This window comes from Siphateles boraxobius, unplaced genomic scaffold (genome assembly GCF_051911475.1).
Source record: "Siphateles boraxobius isolate OS27281-9 unplaced genomic scaffold, OSU_SipBor_1 110, whole genome shotgun sequence".
Classification (NCBI taxonomy): Eukaryota; Metazoa; Chordata; class Actinopteri; order Cypriniformes; family Leuciscidae; genus Siphateles; species Siphateles boraxobius.
In genome coordinates this window covers 573677-594868 of record NW_027508712.1, presented here as the reverse complement: position 1 = coordinate 594868, position 21192 = coordinate 573677, and the positions used below count along the sequence as shown (strand labels likewise).

The 21192-nt window shown below is 41.4% G+C and overlaps 2 protein-coding genes across 2 annotated transcripts in view; one reads left to right on the top strand and one right to left on the bottom strand.

Annotated features, from left to right (window-relative positions):
* LOC143705368 (NACHT, LRR and PYD domains-containing protein 12-like) overlaps positions 1 to 21192 on the bottom strand; it is a 189901-nt gene that overhangs the window by 141135 nt on the left and 27574 nt on the right. The window lies entirely within an intron of this gene.
* On the top strand, positions 5040 to 20641 carry LOC143705240 (popeye domain-containing protein 1-like). The gene is made up of 3 exons (XM_077197475.1): positions 5040 to 5231; positions 11186 to 11327; positions 19097 to 20641. The coding sequence occupies exons 1-3, from the start codon at positions 5040 to 5042 to the stop codon at positions 19207 to 19209; spliced, it is 447 nt and encodes a 148-aa protein (XP_077053590.1). The 3' UTR covers positions 19210 to 20641.

Genomic DNA, 21192 nt, shown 5'->3' with positions numbered 1-21192 from the left:
AGAGTGTAACTGTAGTAATTACATTTTTATTAGATTTCAAAATACATTTAAAAGATTTTATTTTAAAGTGTTATTATTTTAAAATAAACTTTCTAGAATGGTCTGCAAGGAAAAGGAAGACAAACTGAGGATTGTTTATTGCACCAAAAGACATTTGAGAGGAATCAGTGTAAATACAAAAAATGTGGAATATTAGTGCAATGCAGAGATGGGCCCTTATGACTTGGTCACTTGGACTCGAGTCGCTATTTTTATGACAAAGATGGAGAGACTCAAGAAGTGACAACACGTAGAAGCAACAGGACGTTTCTGAAGGGTTAGTTGATGAATTTATTTATCTGATGTGGAGATAACTATCTTCAAGTCTGTGATTAGCATATTCTGTCATGATAATCTATAAAATTGCTCGTGTGGGAACTGTTGTAAGATGCACACAGAGTGACTTTCTATTGCATGTGAAAAGACGGATGCGACAGCTTGAGCTTGAACTCACAAATGTGCTCATCTACAACAACTCTTCCTCTCCTCAACATGGACTGCATGTTCCCGGGGGCGGGGCCTATGTAAATGTTAGGGTTTGTGATGTCACTAAACCGTGAGGAAGCTCGTGTAGTTCTACCAGCCGTTTGTTGTAGTCCTTAAAAGGCGATTTCTGTAAAACTAAAAGAAAATATCTCCCTTTGCTTTGAGAGTCGTAACTTTGCAGATGTTGTTTATGCTCAAACGGCAACATTACACACTAACTACAGTTAGAAAAGTGGAATCATAATCAATCATCCAAGAGAGCGCTGACAGACGACACACGAGAATAAGGTTATGTTTTTAAATCTCTACATAATAAATCACTGTCTTATCTTTCAGATGCAATTTCCATCCATAAACCAAACAGGTCCTTGAGATCCTGTAATCCTGGTGTGCTTTCGATCGCTAGAACGAGCCTTCGCTGTCGTTGGTCCTAGTCTTTGGAATAAAATGCTTCTCTACCACGTTTAAAGTATCTGTGTCAATTTGTGTCAACCTTGAGTTGCATTGAAAGTGCTTAATAATAAATAAAAAATGTAAAAAGGTTGTATTTAAAGTTTACAACACGACCACTAGAGGGACAAGAATATAGAAATTGTTAATATATCAATATTTGACGTTCTTGATTATTTTTTTTGTTGTTAGGATGACAAAACAATAAAAAATGATTTAGACAGCCAATCAGATTCGTTAAAACTGATTTGCCGAAATCAAAACCCGTGCAGTGAAAGGGATTTGCCAGTAGCGCGAGTCCGGATCGAGCCGGGAGCGGCCAGACAGCAGAAGATTCACAATGATTTGTCCCAAAAGAATAATTAATTCTCAATGTAGAGTTTGTTATGCGTATGGTCTGCTGCGCGTGAGGGAGCGCTGTGATTGGATGATGACCGGTGTCGTGATCATTCTCTTGTGTCGTGTTGCTGTTGTATCAGTCAGTGGTTAGATCAGCGTAGCACTCAATAAACGGGACAAATAAATTAGGCCCAATATGCGGGACGTCCCGGCTAATACGGGACAGTTGGCAACCCTAGTATCAGTATATTGGATCCGTGCGGCTCTTAAAGTGACAGCAGTCTAATAATCCTTCTTAAACAACGAGACAGAGATAAAATCACTCACTGCTGTCAATTTGCGATATTTCAATAATGTTAATATACCGTGCAGCCCTAATACCGAAGTCGACCTGTTTGCCTCGAGAATCAACACCCACTGCAAATTGTTCTTCTCGAAGGACAGGGACGCGCTGGCCCATGTCTGGCCCAACCGTCTCCTTTATGCCTTTCGCCCCCGTCTCGATGATTCCAAAAGTCATCAAACGGGTCAGAGAGAGTGGGTGCCCAGTCCTTCTGGTGGCCCCTCTCTGGAAAACCAGACCGTGGTTCCCGGAACTGGTTCAGTTATCGGACACAATCCCATGGCCTGTCCCACTGAGGAAAGACCTCCTCACACAGGCGAACAGGACATTATGGCATCCGAGACCCGATTTATGGGCCCTCCATGTTTGGCCCCTCAACGGGTACCCAAGGACCTTCCTGAGAAGGTCTTAAGCACTATATCTGAAGCCAGGGCCCAGTCGACTCGGCGCCTTTATGCTTTGAAATGGTCAGGTTTTTCCAGCTGGTGTTCGAAAAATCAGGCTGACCCAGAGTCATGTGAGATATCTGTGGTTCTCTCATTCTTACAGGAGCTGCTGGACGCGGGTTGCTCCCCGTCCACGCTCAAAGTGTATGTGGCAGCCATAGCAGCACATCATGTTCTGACGGCTGGCCAGTCACTGGGAAAAAACGACCTGGTCGTGAGATTCCTTAAAGGTGCTAGGAGAATGAACCCCTCCAGACCTCCGTCTGTGCCGTCTTGGGACCTCTCCATGGTCCCGAGGGCTCTGAAAGGTCCGCCTTTTGAACCGCTCCAATCGATTGATCTAAAAACCCTCTCGCTGAAGACCGCTCTCCTTATGGCGTTGGCATCTATCAAGCGAGCGGGAGATCTGCAGGCGCTCTCTGTGAGCCTTGCATGTTTGGAGTTGGGTCCAGATGACTCCAGAGTCATCCTCAAGCCCAGACATGGTTACGTTCCTAAAGTGCTCTCAACATTGTTCAGAGCAAAGGTGGTGACATTATCAGCCCTCCCTCCTTCTGCAGAGGATGGAGAGGTTAATCTTCTCTGCCCTGTCAGAGCGCTGAGAATCTATCTGGAGCGTTCTGCGTCCTTTAGACAATCAGAACAGCTTTTTGTCTGCTTTGGTGGTAGATCCAAGGGGGATCCAGTCACTAAGCAAAGACTGTCTAGATGGATAGTGGATGCTATTCTATGGCTTATACCGCAGCGGGTCAAGTTTGCCCTATCGGCATCAAGGCCCATTCGACCAGAGGTATGGCCTCGTCATGGGCTTGGTCATCTGGCATTCCCATTAGTGATATTTGTGAGGCGGCCGGCTGGTCCTCGCCGTCAACATTTATGAATTTCTATAATGTGGAAGTGCCTTCCCTGCAGGCGAAGGTGTTTTCGGTATGATTAAGACCCGTCGGTGGCCGGTCCTGTCATGTATTACTGTGCACAATCACATTCACATATATATATATATTAAACCCGCTGCTGGCCGGTTGTATTCATGCATAAACCCGCTGTTGCCGGTTAAATTCACATATATAGAAAACCCGCTTTTGGCTGGTTATATGAGATATATAAAACCCGCTTTTGCAGGTTATATTCCATACATATATAGATCAGCTTTGGCCGGTTATAGTTCATATATAAACCCATGTAATATTTTAGACCTGATGGTATCTGGTCTATTTATACATAATTATGCAGTTATGGCTTGTTCTGTATGCTCAGGGGTCCTGAGTTGCAGTTGCAGCCAGTTACTCAGTGCGGCGTTTTGCATGGCGTCCCCACTGCGTATAGCTACGCAATACGAAGTGACCGTTCGAAAGGGAACTACTCGGTTATTCACGTAACCTCAGTTCCCTGAGTTAGGGAACGAGTATTGCGTAGCCAGCCGCACTATAGTAACATGGCAAGTTGTCGCTTCAGTCGTTAAACCTGCTATAATGGCGAATTCGGGGACTATTATAGACTGAGGTCACGCCCCCTCGGAGGGCTCTGACGTGTATGACGCAGGGTGATCTCATTGGTCGCACGTCAGAGGCGCCCGCGCCATCTAGCTGTGCAGCTGCAAATGCGCTTTACATAAAGGCTTCAGTAAATCGAGGAAAAGGAGTTTCCCCACTGCGTATAGCTACGCAATACTCGTTCCCTAACTCAGGGAACTGAGGTTATGTGAGTAACCGAGTAGTTCATTTATGTAAGTGAGAAGAGCAAAATAAAGTAAACTGTGACATATTATACACAAAAATTCTTCATACAGTGACTACCAGTAAAATTTATAAAAAGTTGGGACCAAAAATGATTCAGACACTTTGAACTGATCATGTTTTGCTGAAGTGTTTTTACTTTAATAACTAATGCACCTTTTTACACCACAGACTGAACAACATGAAGCATTGCTTGGTAACTGGTTGAGCTAAACTGGCATTATCTAATTGTGGCATTATCTAATTGTCTAATTGTGTATATTCAACATAATTCATGTGTGAGACAGTCTAACAGAAGGATGATTTAATAACTCTGAGTTCTTGTCATATTTTATTACCATTTTCTAAACTATAGCGAATAAACTGTGATGTCTGAATAAATTTGGTTTAACTGTATGTATCATATTGCATAACATAAGAACCCAGACAGCAACATAGTGTCGGCCCAGATCCGGTATGCGTGGAATCCGCATTTGGGCCGGCACTATATATATATATATATATATATATATATATATATACACACATATACATATGTGATGGTTTTACATTCCTAACATTTCTGGTAATTTTGAGGAAGAGGAAACAAATAACAGATCCTGGTTCGTACAGATTCTGTAAATTAAAATTGCAGGACTTTCAAGACTGTTCAAGCACTACTCTTTTGTTTTTTGCAGGACTACAATCAGAGATTTCACTTATTAAACAATCTTTATTATCTTTCAAATTCTAAAAAAGTAAATGGATAAATGAAAATAAACTAATAAAAACAAAATGGTACAAATAAAGTGCAGCATGACAAATATATCGCTTTCTTATTCAAACTGATTTTTTTTCTCATGAATATATGATTGACCTGAAGACTGAAAGCTGTATCATATACTTGGATATTTATGAGCAATATCACACTCATAGCCATGTGAAATGACTCTATATCTGTATCAGACGGGCTCCAGCGTTCATTTTGCATGAAAAGATTGTTTTATCGATAAAATTAAACTCTAATTTCACATATATTTTCTTTCAATAATTCAAGCACTTTTCAAGTAACTTTTTTATAAATATAGTTGTTTTCAAGGGTTTTCCAAGACTTCAGTTTCAAAAAGTCAAATTCAAGCACTGTACGCACCCTGTAATACACACTCATTACAATGATCTGTCATGTGACTGTCCAGGACCCTGTAATACACACTCATTATAATGATCTGTCACGTGACTGTCCAGGTGACGATCAGCGCGGAGGAAAACTGCAAGCTCCTGTGCTGGTCGAGGGAGCGCCTGACGTACTTCCTGGAGTCCGAGTCGTTTCTGAACGAGGTCTTACGCTACCTCATCGGCAAAGACATCACCAACAAGCTCTACTCGCTCAATGACCCAACCCTGAGCGACAAGGTCAGGGCAGATTCACTTACTGGAATCATACATTTTTTTAAATGTTTTTATTAAAGAGGTCTGTTATTCTGATTTATCTGATAAAAAAATACAGTAAAAATGTTTAAATATTAAAAGCTGTTTTCTGTGTGAATATATAGTAAAGTGTAATTTATTCCTGTGATCAAAGCTGAATTTTCAGCATCATTACTCCAGTCTTCAGTGTCACATTGTAACGTGGAGTCAGAGGCGTTCAGATCCATTTGCAGCACTTTATTTAAACACACAAGAAGACAGAAATGAGCAGACATAAATCTCAGGCAGACAATGAATTAAAGGGACAATCCTGAACTCGTAGTCGTTTAACAGGCAGAGGTCGAGGCAGGCAGCAAACGTTAGTACACAGAGTCCAGGGAACAGGCAAAGATCAGGGAGCCAGGGAAATCAGATACTTGGAAACGCTCAGGAATGCTTGGAAATGTCTGCGTGGCAAAACAAGGCTTCAGAAATCAGTATAATATGATGATTTGATGCTCAAGAAACATTTCTCATTATTATCAGTGTTGAAAACAGTTTTATTCAGTATACCCAGGGGGCAAAGGGGGTTTAGCAGACATGAGCTGCTGTAAAAGGTTGTCATATATAAATGAAATCTATGATGTCTGAGGATCACAACCAGGATGGACAACCCGGTCAACAAGCTGCTGGAAACTTGTAATTAGGGGCAAAACAATGCTACCTCAAATTCTGCTCCCCGGAATCACCCAATAGTCCAGTCATTTTATGAAAAAAGGTTGAACAAATTGCAACTGAAGCAAACTCAACTGATTTTGAATCCTCAATATATACTGAGTAAGGGAAAAAAAGCCCTGAAGAATCCCATTTGGGGAAAGTTTAGAAAAAGACCCAAATATAGTCTATTCATTCGCCTATTCATTTTTTTCTCACGTGAATAGGGTACAAATTTTAACCTTTTAACCTTTAAATATCACCATGAAAATTACTGAGTTATGTTATGTTAATTCCATGACAGTAATAGCCATATATTGTAAAACAAAAGCATTGAAAAATAAAAGTTTTGTACTAATTTCTATACTTGAAAGAGATAAACACATGATCTTTTATTTTGGCGTAAAACATGGTTTACAAACACGTCTCATTACAATTCTAGTAAAATGCGTAATCATAAACTATGCAGATGTGTAAATAATGCGTAACTGGGTAATGGGTTCCTACACTCATCGCCTCAGTGTTCTGAAAGTTATCTAGTTCTGCTTTCCACAGTTCTCTACACTCACTCATTCTCTCCTGATCCTCCTCAATATCCTCATCAGACACTTGAAGGGCCCGTTTCTTTTTTCACGCTATTTCTCTGCACATTCCTCTGCGTTTCTTCTCCATCTCTGACTATTTGGACAGATACACACTGACACTGCATGCTCGCTCAGAGCCCAAAGGGGGAGGAGTTTAAAGATGTGATTGGACCAGCCCAGTGCCAATCAAGAAAATAACCAATGGGCCGCTGATCTACTTGTTTCATGGGCCGGTCTGTAGAAAAAAAAAAAACTTACGCTGACTTTTTTTGTCCAATGCATTACACCGGCACAAAGATTTCAGCGCCGGCAATTAAGCAAAACTAAACGAATGGGCCGCCAATGTAAAAGTATTATGAGTATTATGAGTAAATTGTTTTTATATTTCTTTTAAAGAATGATCTGTATCGGCCCAAAAAGCACGTCGGCCCACCGGGCAAATGTCCGGTATGCCCGATGGCCAGTCCAGCCCTGCGCGCCAGTGCCTCCATGTCCTGATTATATTGTCTACTATATTTGCTTCTTATTTATTAATCCAGGCAAATTTGTTGATGAAACATTGATTAAAAGGAAAATACAATTTATACAAAACGAAATTCACTTTAAAGAAAGGCTTTCTACAAAACAAAACTTAATAAGTGGTCCAAATCATGTCTGACCCATTCCAAATGTTTTCCGATATATTGGTCATCTTATGATCCTATCTTATTCATCTCATTCGGTTCCCTTTTCATATAATCAACATACATGAAATTAAAAAACAACATTATATTATTTAAACATAAATATGAAACTATGTAAAAAACTTAAGCATGCTTAAGTTTTTGAACTTATAACTAAGCGTCACACCGCTCCGCTTTGCTCACATGCTCTGGTGTGTAGCCTATACATGCATGTGTGCGTGCATGTGGTGGAGGGGTGCGATTTTCAAATAATAATCAAATAATATTATTATTAATTATTAGGAGCACCTATTCAATTTCTCATTAATGCAATTATCTAATCAACCAATCACATGGCAGTTGCTTCAATGCATTTAGGGGTGTGGTCCTGGTCAAGACAATCTCCTGAACTCCAAACTGAATGTCAGAATGGGAAAGAAAGGTGATTTAAGCAATTTTGAGCGTGGCATGGTTGTTGGTGCCAGACGTGCCGGTCTGAGTATTTCACAATCTGCTCAGTTACTGGGATTTTCACGCACAACCATTTCTAGGGTTTACTAAGAATGGTGTGAAAAGGGAAAACATCCAGAATGCGGCAGTCCTGTGGGCGAAAATGCCTTGTTGATGCTAGAGGTCAGAGGAGAATGGGCCGACTGATTCAAGCTGATAGAAGAGCAACTTTGACTGAAATAACCACTCGTTACAACCGAGGTATGCAGCAAAGCATTTGTGAAGCCACAACACGCACAACCTTGAGACGGATGGGCTACAACAGAAGAAGACCCCACCGCGTACCACTCATCTCCACTACAAATAGGAAAAAGAGGCTACAATTTGCAAGAGCTCATCAAAATTGGACAGTTGAAGACTGGAAAAATGTTGCCTGGTCTGATGAGTCTCGATTTCTGTTGAGACATTCAGATGGTAGAGTCAGAATTTGGGTTAAACAGAATGAGAACATGGATCCATCATGCCTTGTTACCACTGTGCAGGCTGGTGGTGGTGGTGTAATGGTGTGGGGGATGTTTTCTTGGCACACTTTAGGTCCCTTAGTGCCAATTGGGCATCGTTTAAATTCCACGGCCTACCTGAGCATTGTTTCTGACCATGTCCATCCCGTTATGGCCACCATGTACCCATCCTCTGATGGAGCAGGATAATGCACCATGTCACAAAGCTCGAATCATTTCAAATTGGTTTCTTGAACATTTCTTGAACATGACAAAGTTCACTAAAATGGCCCCCACAGTCACCACATCTCAACTCAATAGAGCATCTTTGGGATGTGGTGGAACGGGAGCTACGTGCCCTGGATGTGCATCCCACAAATCTCCATCAGCTGCAAGATGCTATCCTATCAATATGGGCCAACATTTCTAAAGAATGCTTTCAGCACCTTGTTGAATCAATGCCACGTAGAATTAAGGCAGTTCTGAAAGCGAAAGGGGTTCAAACACAGTATTAGTATGGTGTTCCTAATAATTCTTGAGTGTATAGTAGACCATATAATCAGGACACGGAGGCGTCGGCGCGTGAACTGGAGCGCGTTTCATAAATTAACCAAAACTCAGCGTATAAGATACTTGCCTCACAGACCTGAGAAATATATCTATAGAAAGCTTGAAATGTCTACTTTTAAACAAAACAATTAAAAACTAAAAGAAATTGGCTACTCTTTGCCTATGTAGGCTAATTCATATGAAGTGTGCATTTTTCTCTATAGGCGTGTTAATACTGCGAAGATGGCGAGTCTGCATCGTCAACATTATCTTTGCAGCCACTGACATAGAAAACACTAGTCTACTAATAAACAATTAAAATGTTTCATGCATAATCATTACTTTTGCCGGTTCTTTGTGGCAAGCTTTATTTCAGGTGTTGCGTGATATATCTGCGTCCAAGTATCAGTGCTTCGCCTGCTACTTCGGCAGCGCTGCCAGACTAAGACAGTACATGCACTGAGACAAAAATGCATTTGCCCACCTATCTAAATGTTGGGGAGACATTGAATAACCCCAATTTCAAAAAACGGTGGAGTGTTCCTTTAACTGCCTAAAACTGACAATAATCCCTTGCAAAGCAAGTGTGTTCAGTATATCCTGGTAACGCATCCCTAAATTAAAATACAACCTTATCAAATGCTCTCTATCCTTAGCTATTAGCCTACTAAGAAGTGCCTTAAGCGGGTGGCAGCTTTTTCGTGCACTTTCTGCTTTGGGGAGAAAAGCTGCTCGATTGTGCATTCTCCTTTTATATATAGGCTACTTATCTTGAAGCCATGAGTTACCATCTTGAGGCCACGAGATACTATCTTGAGGCCACGAGTTACTATCTTGAGGCCACGAGTTACTATCTTGAAGCCATGAGTTACCATCTTGAGGCCACGAGATACTATCTTGAGGCCACGAGTTACTATCTTGAGGACACGAGTTACTATCTTGAAGCCACAAGTTACTATCTTGAGGCCACGAGATACTATCTTGAGGCCACGAGTTACTATCTTGAGGCCACGAGTTACTATCTTGAGGCCACGAGTTACTATCTTGAGGCCACGAGATACTATCTTGAGGCCACGAGATACTATCTTGAGGCCACGAGTTACTATCTTGAAGCCACGAGTTACTATCTTGAAGCCATGAGTTACCATCTTGAGGCCACGAGATACTATCTTGAGGCCACGAGTTACTATCTTGAGGACACGAGTTACTATCTTGAGGCCACGAGTTACTATCTTGAAGCCACAAGTTACTATCTTGAGGCCACGAGATACTATCTTGAGGCCACGAGTTACTATCTTGAGGCCACGAGTTACTATCTTGAGGCCACGAGTTACTATCTTGAGGCCACGAGATACTATCTTGAGGCCACGAGATACTATCTTGAGGCCACGAGTTACTATCTTGAAGCCACGAGTTACTATCTTGAAGCCATGAGTTACCATCTTGAGGCCACGAGATACTATCTTGAGGCCACGAGTTACTATCTTGAGGACACAAGATACTATCTTGAAGCCACGAGTTACCATCTTGAGGCCACGAGATACTATCTTGAGGCCACGAGTTACTATCTTGAGGCCACGAGATACTATCTTGAGGACACGAGATACTATCTTGAGGCCACGAGTTACTATCTTGAGGACACGAGTTACTATCTTGAAGCCACGAGTTACTATCTTGAGGCCACGAGATACTATCTTGAGGCCACGAGTTACTATCTTGAGGCCACGAAATACTATCTTGAGGCCACGAGATACTATCTTGAGGCCACGAGTTACTATCTTGAGGCCACGAGATAGTTATAATTAATTTTTTTGACAAAGTGGGACTAGGGGGTGTCCGTAGTATTGGCTGATATATGATCCTTTTTAATTTTATCGTTATCAGCCTGATAAGAAAATTTGTCCGATGATTATTTCCATCGGCTGAGACTCTTCAGATGGCCAATAAATCTAAATCCAGATTTTTATGTCATTTTTGAGCGCCTGATTACAAAAACAAAAGTCTCACCATTAAAAGCCATGACCCAAACACTATATATAATGTTCTTATTGTAATTTTATGTAGCCGATATGACAGACTTGTGCTGCACATGTTGCACTGAACTGTATTTTCCTTTTTTGAAGGGATTCCATTCATTTTTCAAGCAATTCAAAATCATCATGTTGAACAGAGCGCATCTGAAGAGTCTCAGCAGAAGGAAATAATCATCGGACAAATTTTCTTATCAGGCTGATAACGATAAAATTAAAAATTATCATATATCGGCCAATACTGATATATCGTGCATCTCTGTTTTTTTCTTGGTTATGTGAACATTAAGGAAACGTCCCATTTCATCGTTCTTCAAACATTCTGGGAGGGGGAAATATTCCCCCGAAACTTCAGTGTAAACACACGAGAACCAGCCCAAAGTTCCTGCGGTGTAAAGCGGCTCATGTTGCTGTCTGTGTTCATCTCTGTGTCAGCTGGCACTAACTGAAGTGATGTTGATTGTACCGTAGGCTGTGAAGAAGATGGACCGGCAGCCGAGCCTGTGCTCTCAGCTCTCCATGATGCAGATGAGGAACAGTATGGCGAGCACCAGCGACACCGACGACGTGCTCAACCAGATCCTGAGAGGCGGGTCCACCGGATCCTCGCTGCGTAAGTCTCTCGCGCTGCAGTATCACCACTAACCGCTGTATTTCAAGCACTAACCACTAGGGTTGGGAATCGATAATCGATTCCAATTGACCCTTCGCAGGGAGTTTGATTGACAGACGAACTGACCAATCGTAATCCGCCATCCACCGAATCCACCATTTTTGTCCGCCAAAGCAGTCAGGAGAGTCAGGAGTGTACTGACGTCTTTCCGCGGTTAAAACAACATTCCTTCTGATGTTCATTCATGTTTATTTGATGCTATAAATTAACTAAAAGGAAGAGATGATCGGTTCACGAGCAGCTTTAACTGAGCGATCTGTCAGACACATTAAAGAGCCCAAAACGGTATTGATTGTTTAAATTTCTTTATAAAAATGACCATATTTGAAAGTTGAGACTTTATTTCATATCAAAAGTAAGCTTTTCAGTCGTGTCTCTTTGCTCCGCAATGTATTTCTCACTGTGTGAGAACATGATGTGTGGTGTGAGAGAGGCGTGGCTTGTCAGACATAGCAACAGTAACTAAAGGCGATCAGCCTAAGATCAAAGGGGGCGGGTCTTTGCGAACGATTCTGGAATCGAATACTTGAGGTCAGGAATCGGATACTTGTAATAAAATTACAATTTCGATTCCTTTGTGAGCATTTCAATATGACTTTAAACCATTCAAGCATGAGAGACTCTGTTTTCAGTTTTCATGTGTATCAGTGTACTGGATCTGTGCAGCTCTTAAAGTGACAGCACTAATATTCCTGCTGTCTCTATAATAACACTAATCAAACAACAAAAGACAGAAAATTCACTCATTCTTGACTGAATAACTTTTTTAACTATATTTATTTTATTTATAAACTGCAGTGTTATTTTACATTTGATTACAGTTTCTGTACCTGAATACCTGAAAATCTTAAAACACTGTTAATTTCAATCGTATCTTTGTTCAGTTGTATCCTTTTTTGCGTTGGCTAATTTTTTCTTTAATTACTGAGTTTTTACTTTTCTTTAATAATGCTTGAAATGTATATTAGTTAGGCTAGTTGTTTTTTATGCTGTTTTTAAACCTCAGGCAAACGTTCCTTGTGTAAGTGTTCTTTAGCCTGATGATTTTTGTTCATGATATTCAGATACAATTAAATATTTTGCAATAAGACTAAATGTGAATGATTTTACCTTATTGGAATCGGAATCGTTAAAATTCAAACGATACCCAACCCTACTAACCTCTGTACACCCTGACATTAGAGCCTTCATGCCCACAAATGCTTAAATAAACCACAACACACGTCTGTCATAAACTTCCCTAACGTTCACTCTTCATCTCCACCTGAACTGCATCTGTTCCAGCGTGAGCTCATAGATACTAAACTTGTGGAACGGACTACTTGCACTGACACACTTCCGTTTATACATAATACATCTCAATTATGTCCGGTTATGTATATTTTCAATGTACTTGTAGTCATCGAGTCCAATCAAACTAAAAGTGTCTAAGAGGGTCTGCAAGAAGTTTTTTTTGTTGTTGACATTTTCAGATTTCAGACATATTCTGATGATTACTGTGTACATAATTTTCCAAACTCAACGGAACATGGTTTTAATTGTTTAATTAAAATAAATACATTTATTTGTATCGCGCTTTTCACAATACACATAATTTAAAAGCAGCTTTACAGAAAATGCATGAGTCCACATTACAATTTAGAGTGATCTGTAAAGTTATGTATTTCAGAAACGTACATATATCCGTAAATGTAATAATATAATGCAGAAACAATGAGCTCATTGAAGTAATGAATACTTGTTTGTTAACAAATGATTATGACATAAATGTAGTATTGGTGCATGTTGATTCAGATATTACAGTATACATAGTAATAATCTGCATTCTCATGTATGTATGTGCGCTGAACGCTGTTACCGGAAACTCTCGAGATGTAATAAATATAATGCAGAGGTAGTTGTGCAAGTAGTCCACTGTCAGTGTGTTAATCTGTGCTGATGTTTCTCCTCCTGTTCCTCCTCTAGCTGTGACCTCAGATCGGGCCTGACGGGCTGTAAGATGCTTTCTTTTTTATCTCACTGTCTTTCTCTTCCTCAACCCCAACAAAAGATGACCCAATTGTCATTTTGAACATAACCAGAAAGTAGATTAACTCTCTTCCAGTGCTCAGAACACGTTACTTCTGATAACCAGACCTGTTATGAAGTTAACCTTTAACACACGACAAACTGCATTTGATTTTTCCAATAACATCATGCCATAATTTTCACCTGAATTCACCTGGTCATGATATGAGCACTACACTGTACACTCACTTCAACAGTGGCCAGTGAGTGTGTTACATGTACATAGATAGTTTCACGTCTTTTCTATCACTCTTTTTTCAATTCACATCACTTCTTCATATCTTTATTAATGAGTATGATGAGGGATAATGTACAGTCAGCTTCTGCTGTTAATGTACTGTACATGTTCTTCAACATATATAGAGTTGAGGTTTGCATACCCCTAAGTTTATAAAGCCCTTGCAGATTTAATTTAACTTTACTTTAATTTAGATTTACACCAAGCTTTTGCATGCAAAGACAGTTTCCTGGTGAACATGAAAGCTTTGAAAAATAATACAATATATTTTTCCCAACACCATGTGCCATTACGGTTTGATACATTGCAATAGGTATTTAATAGATATGACAATCGTAATATATTTTGTCATGGCAGACTAGATATACAAATTATCCACCAACAAAGCAGAGGACAAACAAGCATGAACACAACACAGAACATGCAGATCACACACTGATCCACTGAAAGCAGTGACTGGCTGCTACTGGTTTTGTTGGGAATACATATAAATGAACAAGCGGTGGGCGATCGACCCAGATTGGCTTGTACCAGTGGTTTTCAAACCTGTCCCAGGGACCCCTCGCCACTGCACATTTTGCATGTCTCCCTCACCTAACACACCTGATTCAACTTATCAGCTCATTAGTACAGTGAATTAGGTGTGTCTGATGAGGGAGACATACAAAATGTGCAGTGGTGAGGGGTCCCTAGGACAGGTTTGAGAACCACTGGCTTATACGACAGCGCGACTTCAAGCTGGTCACGGATGCCAAGGTGATTCCATCTGAGACAACACCGGCGACTAGCCCTCGACCTCCGGCTGAACCTTGACCTCCGACCCCGCGCTCGACTTACCGGTCCTGAGATCGAGTGGTGGCGCCCGCCCGAGACGACAATACAACTGTCCCCCACGCTCAACACACACCAGCCTGTTGAAACACTCAAACATGACTAATGGTGCATTCACACCAAACGCGAATAGAGCTTCTGGCGCGAGTGATTTCAATGTAAAGACGAGTTCACGTGTGTCTAGAGGTCCTGTGGCATGAATGAGGCCTTTAGCGCGGTAGACGCAAATTCACTCATTACGCGCAAATGATTTTTTTTGGTGCATTCACGTTTGACGTGAATTCGCTTCTGACGCCCAAGTTGAAAAATCTGAACTTTGGCGTCTGTTCCCACTGCATTAACCAATCAGGAGCCTGCTTGCTGCGGTCACGTGGTGAAGTAAATATTTGATCACATAAAAACTTCAATATATGAGACATATTAATTTTGTATTGAATGCTATTTATTCTATATCTAATCTAGATTATATGAAACATTATTATTCTAATGTAAAGACAACCAACATACTTTAGTGCAAGAACATAGTTTGTGTCTGGACAGTGTTGTGTGAGAAAAAAAAATCACCGGACAGGTTAATCACTTTTGGAAACTGGCTGCATTTATCATCAAAACAAAAATAAATGGCAGATTAAGTGTGTGAGGGCGAGGGTGATCCTCGCTCTGATGCGGGACAACAGGTCATCAAACTGGCCGCGGGACAGGCGGGAGTACGCCGTTATCCAGGCGCAGCTCCTGGAGCAACTGGTGAAACTCGTCACACATGGGAATGCCTCCGGAGGGTCTGGTGGACCCCAGTACGGCGACGATGACCCCTACACCGCTGTTCTGCTCTCCAGAGCAAATACAGAGCGGTGACTCTCGATGAATGCTCGATCAACATCAGCCATCTTGCAAACAGACAACCGCATAGCACTCGCCCCTCCCACAAGAAGCGGATTTCACATCAGACGCACATCAATTTTTTGCTTTTTACGCACGTCAATTTCGCTTTGGACGCGCGAATAGATTCAAAATGTTCAAGCGTCCAACTAGACGCGATAGACGTGAATTTGATGCTCTATTCGCGTTTGGTGTGAACTGTTGTAAACCTTTTTCTTCTTAAGTGTAGAAGACTTAGAACGAAAGAGCAGGAGACGTTGGGATATCTTTCAAAGCAGAAGTTACTCTTTATTGAGGACTTTGCTGTTGCAATGCTGTAGTCATCATCCAAGTCTGAAATCAATAGCTAAAACACAGTGTTTATATCTTTTCAAGGGGGAGGGATTTACATATAGATGGAGACAATCTGAACAAAGCATGTAAATGAAGTATACAGGTTTAGGAACCTGCCCTATACTGAGAGTGTTACCAATCATAATCCAATCAGCCTGATTGTATCACCCATTCCTTCACATTATCATAGAGACAAAGACACCGCTGTATCTTGAGCTTAATGGCCAGGAAGTGCATACAGACAAAAGCTAATGTCAGATACCTGAATTGCTTGACTTAATCTTCTTTGAATCTCATCTATGCCTTGAAATGGAAAACAGTGTGCAGAACTTTCTCAGTTAAAATACAATTGTATTGGAACCTTAAATTAAATATTTTAATAAATTTGTAACACTACAGAACGCGACATCAGACGATCCGTGAGTGCCTCGATTGCGACCAAGCCAGGGCGATGATTCGTAGACAGGGAGGACTGGTGGTGGACCGACGAGCTACAAGAAGCTACAAAGCGAAGAAGGCCGCGTTCAAGTTGTGGCGTGTCTCACGGGTGGCCAATGACTGGCATGAGTGCAGACGACAGAAGTGGATAGCGAAGAAGGGCCGATCTTTATGTCCAGCTCGACACGCCTGAAGGAGCCAACCGGATCTACAAAATCCACGATGAATATATGAATATCAAAGACCAGCAAGTCCTCCGTGATCCCACCATCATTCTGCAACACTGGAAAGAGTACTGTGACTCGATGTGCAACAAGGAGTTCCCGCATCTACTGATCACAAGCGCCGCCTCATCCCTGGGCCGGTACCACAGATCAGTTCTGCCAAGGTTGAGCTTGCGGTCAAAAAGATAAAGAAAGGAAAGGGCCGGGACCCGACAACATTCCAGCTGAGGCGTGGAAGCTGTGACTGTCCTTGCCCGACTGTTTAATAAGATCATTGACGAGGGCACCACTCCCTCAACGTGAAGGCAAAGGCCTTCTCTGACATGTCTCCGGAAGATCGTCTCCCACAGTCCCAATCAGAGTGGATTTGTTAGAGGAAGCGGCTCTACTGATGCGATCCACACCGCTATACTGCTAGAGAAGAGCCAGCAAGTACACATGGCCTCGACCTCGAGAAGGCATTTGACCGTGTGCCCCGGGATCTGGCATACCCTCCGCTCCCATGGTGCCCCGAAGGTCCGGCTCCTCTACACCAACACCTCCAGCGTCGTCCGGTGCCCCGAAAGTCCAGCTTCTCTACACAAACACCTCCAGCGTCGTCCGGCACCCGAAGATCCAGCTCCTCTACACCAAAACCTCCAGCATCGTCCGGCGCCCCGAAGATCCAGCTCCTCTACACCAACACCTCCAGTGTCGTCCGGCGCCCTGAAGATCCAGCTCCTCTACACCAACACCTCCAGTGTCGTCCGGCGCCCTGAAGATCCAGCTCCTCTACACCAACACCTCCAGTGTCGTCCGGCGCCCTGAAGATCCAGCTCCTCTACACCAACACCTTCAGCGTAGTCCGGCGCCCTGAAGATCCAGCTCCTCTACACCAACACGTCCAGCGTCCTCCGGCGCACCGAAGATCCAGTTCCTCTACACCAACACCTCCAGCGTCGTCCGGTGCCCCGAAGATCCAGTTCCTCTTCACCAACACCTCCAGCGTCATCCAGCGCGGATTAGCGGCGTCTCAGCCCTGGTCACTTCTATTCCCGATGACATCTTCCAAGCTGATGAAGATGCTCCACTAGTCCCGCGTCATGAACAAAGATGTCCGAAGGCGCGTGGCGCCAATAGTTGATAAGATGCGTGAAGCCCAACTCCGCTGGTATGGCCACGTCATCAGAAGTGGCGATGAGACAGTGGTAAAATGGCTAATCATCTATCACCACCTGGACGACGGCTGCGCGGCCGGCTAAAGAAGCGGGCCAGGCTGATGATGCCCTGATCGAGCCAAGTGGTGAAGAGCATGCGAATAAGCGGACCCTATACAACTATGAGATACACACTAGGACAAAAACATATAAATGCTCAAATCTACTAATTGTAAACAAATGCATGAATTAGATCGCAATATTTAGGATTCATCAGATTGGATTCATTCCAATTGACGAAAATTAGAGCATGTAAAGATGCCTTATGTGTGCCCGAGCTGATATGTGTGGCATGATGGCATATGATGTTGAGCTGATAGATGGCAGAATACGACCTACTATCAGGAAAAAAATTTATTCAGAGGCCATGAATATAAAACTGCACTGAGCATTGTGTACAGGCTCTTGTTACATAAGACACTGGGTTCATGGTTTCTCCAGTTCAGCATTGGCTAGTGACAAACAATCCAACCAATTTCTTGAATATATGACATAAAAACGCCTTGTTTTCTGAACTTGTGTGATTTAATCAGGAGTGTTTCCCAAACCAGGGTTCGTACTGACACTGTAAAATCAAATTCTATGGCTCTATATCTATATCAGACGGGCTCCAGCGTTCATTTTGTGTGAAAAGATTGTTTTATCAATAAAATTTTAAATACATTTCCCATATATTGTCTTTCAATAATTCAAGCACTTTTCAAGTACTTCTTCATAAGTGCTGTTTTAAGGGTTTTCCAAGACTTCAATTTCAATTGCCAAAAGTAAACAGAACTTGCAACCATAGTTGGCTAACGATACTTTTGGCAGGATTTGTACAAGGTGCTTGAATTTGTTACAAACATACTGTAGTTTAATGTCTCCTGAAACCACAGTTCCAACAAACATTTGCACAAAGCATCGCACACTTGCGTGGCTGGAGCGACAGCTCTCGAGCGCAAGCAAAGTTATAGATTATGACAGGGGTATGTAAACTAATGCACTCTAAAAGCATGTGTTTCAGACACTATTAATCAATGTCACTATAAAAATACTGCCACGGTCACACTAGGGGCATGCAGAATTACTTCAGACACTCCAACGGTCCAGTGAACCATACATTCAGCATATAAAAGATAATAACTTCAATAAAAATACTATCTTCTCCACTTGCCTGCAATGCAATGCTAGGAATCCGCATTCTCCGATCTCCCGTGTTCACATTCGTATGAATGGAACAAGTCAACAGAACAAAAAGTGTAGTGTGATATATAACATGCACAGAGTGTATTTAACAGAGTGGTAATTCTATTGTTTGAGTGATTTTATTCACAATACTGTGATGATATTGTTGAGCTGTGGAAACAGTTAATACCTTCTTAAGAGAATGATACAACGTTTTGCCTCCATATGACTTTATGAAACATTACACTTGAATCTTAATATGTAACCAGATACTGTTATCATGAAATAACTTTGAACATTGACAACTAGCGTTGTGTTTCTCTGTTTCTCTCTCTCCAGAGAAAAATCCTCTGCCAAAAGCCTCCACGACTATGAAGCCAATAGAAGAAGGATTGGAAGATGATGTTTTCGAGTCTGAATCCCACAACACTCGCCCGAGAGAAGACGTGTAAAGCGTTTCATCACCTCACGCTAGCAGACTTTAGCGCTTCACTGTACGTTCTAGAGAAATGAATGGAAAATGCATTGAAAAGGAAAATAATTCAGGCTCACGCTCAGATCACACTCTTCTGGATGGAGAATTCCTGATCAAATGAGAGTTGGTCTAGTATTACAGACTTAACATTGGATACTAACACATTTAATATAATATAGTCCTGAGCATTGTAAATGAAACTGCTTATTCAACATTTTAGAGAACAGAAATATCTTTACAATTTTTAAAGCAGACCTATTTTGCTCCTTTACGAAGTCTCCTAGAACAGGTTTTCCTGCTTGAATGTTGATTATTTTCCCATTGTTGCGGCTCCTCTCTTCCCAGTCTGTCAGTAACGCTCAGGACTGTGTTTCCCGTACAGTGACTTAACTCACTGCTTCACTACTATAGTGCGATGCATCGGTGAAGAAATCAACTAGCTAGTCACGACTGTTTCCCGAAACCATATTGTCGCAAACAGGTCGTTCAACCACTTTGGTTAATGATGTCACACACGTGTGGAGTAATAACTACTTTTAATGAAACCGTTTGAGATCAAATTAACGCTAGATGTTTTGCTATAAATTACTAACATGAAATCTGAGGACTATTTCTCATTTTTCTCAGTTATTTTGCTTTATTTCCAGATTCACTCATAGACTCGTTCTTACGCACTAGAGCATGTTCACACATGCGCAGTCTTCAGAAACTACACTTTAAATCTCTTGAAAAACTAAAAGACGTAAATTACATTAGTACGAATTCTAAATAAAAGACACAGATTGTACTGAATGTCAGCTTGCTTCTGTTGCTCAAGATCAGGATTTATTGAGTCCACATGTCATTAAGAAACTCTTCTTCTAACCACAGGTCGAGATCTGTCGCTCAAACACACAACTCTGCGATGCTGTTTGCGAATGTTGGTTGGAACGATGGTTTCGGAAAACACCAACTCGTTGAACTGCTGATAACGACAGAACTTGCGAATATAGTTGGCTAACGATGCTTTCGGGAAACACACTCCTGTTTACTTCCTGTCTCTATGAAGCCCCTCCTTCTGAAAAGCACACTGTGCTCTGATTGGTCGGCTGGATCAGTGTGTTGTGATTGGTCGAGCGCTTCGAGTGTTTGGGAAATGTCCCGCCCCTTACCATAACCGCCAGTTTAACACACTACTAACTAACTCAACCAGGCCCCGCCCCTTTATTCTGCATATTAATTATTATAATGAGGAATATTGTGACGTGTTCGTTCCCGGAAGAAACTCAAGATACAATGGAGGCGTTTCAGGAGCTCAGAAACACTGACACTGATATAGAGAAGAACTGGAGCTTTCTCATGATCAAACACAACATTACACATAAACACAGATGAACACTACACACTAAACACAGATGAACACTACACACTAAACACTAATGGAAACAGCAGAATAGTGCTCTATTAAATTATTCAGAACAGGATTTAGGAATCTTTTTTCCCTTTATTTAAATATATATATATATATATATATATATATATATATATATATATATATATATATATTTCTTCTGAGAGCTTATTCAGTGTAATGATGAATTAGATGCAGCTTTACTGGTAAAGATCCAGGCAACAACAAAATAATCTTTCGAAACTTTCTAAAAGATTATTGCAAGGCATAGCTGTACTAATGTACATGTAGAGCTCATCAGTGTTTCTCTTTCCATCAGTAAGATTTCCAGTTATCATATACATATATAGTTTCACGCACATATACAAGTACCATGTCATTTTTTCTTGTGTGATGTGTTAACGGTCAATATTACGTGAAATTGAATTGTATTAAGACACAAATACGTGGATTTTCTCACTGCAGTTTAAATTAGTGCATTTGAATTTATCGTATAATGAACTAAATGAAGAATGGGTCACATAGGGTTAAGCAATGATGAAGTGTTACATAGGCTTTATTGAATGTCTG

Bases quoted from the DNA above. Each gene is read 5' to 3' on its own strand.
- LOC143705240 (XM_077197475.1), top strand. From the start codon at position 5,040: ATGATCTGTCACGTGACTGTCCAGGTGACGATCAGCGCGGAGGAAAAC. The intron at 5,232-11,185 runs GTCAGGGCAGAT...ATTGTACCGTAG, and splicing joins ACCCAACCCTGAGCGACAAG to GCTGTGAAGAAGATGGACCG. The intron at 11,328-19,096 runs GTAAGTCTCTCG...CTCTCTCTCCAG, and splicing joins GTCCACCGGATCCTCGCTGC to AGAAAAATCCTCTGCCAAAA.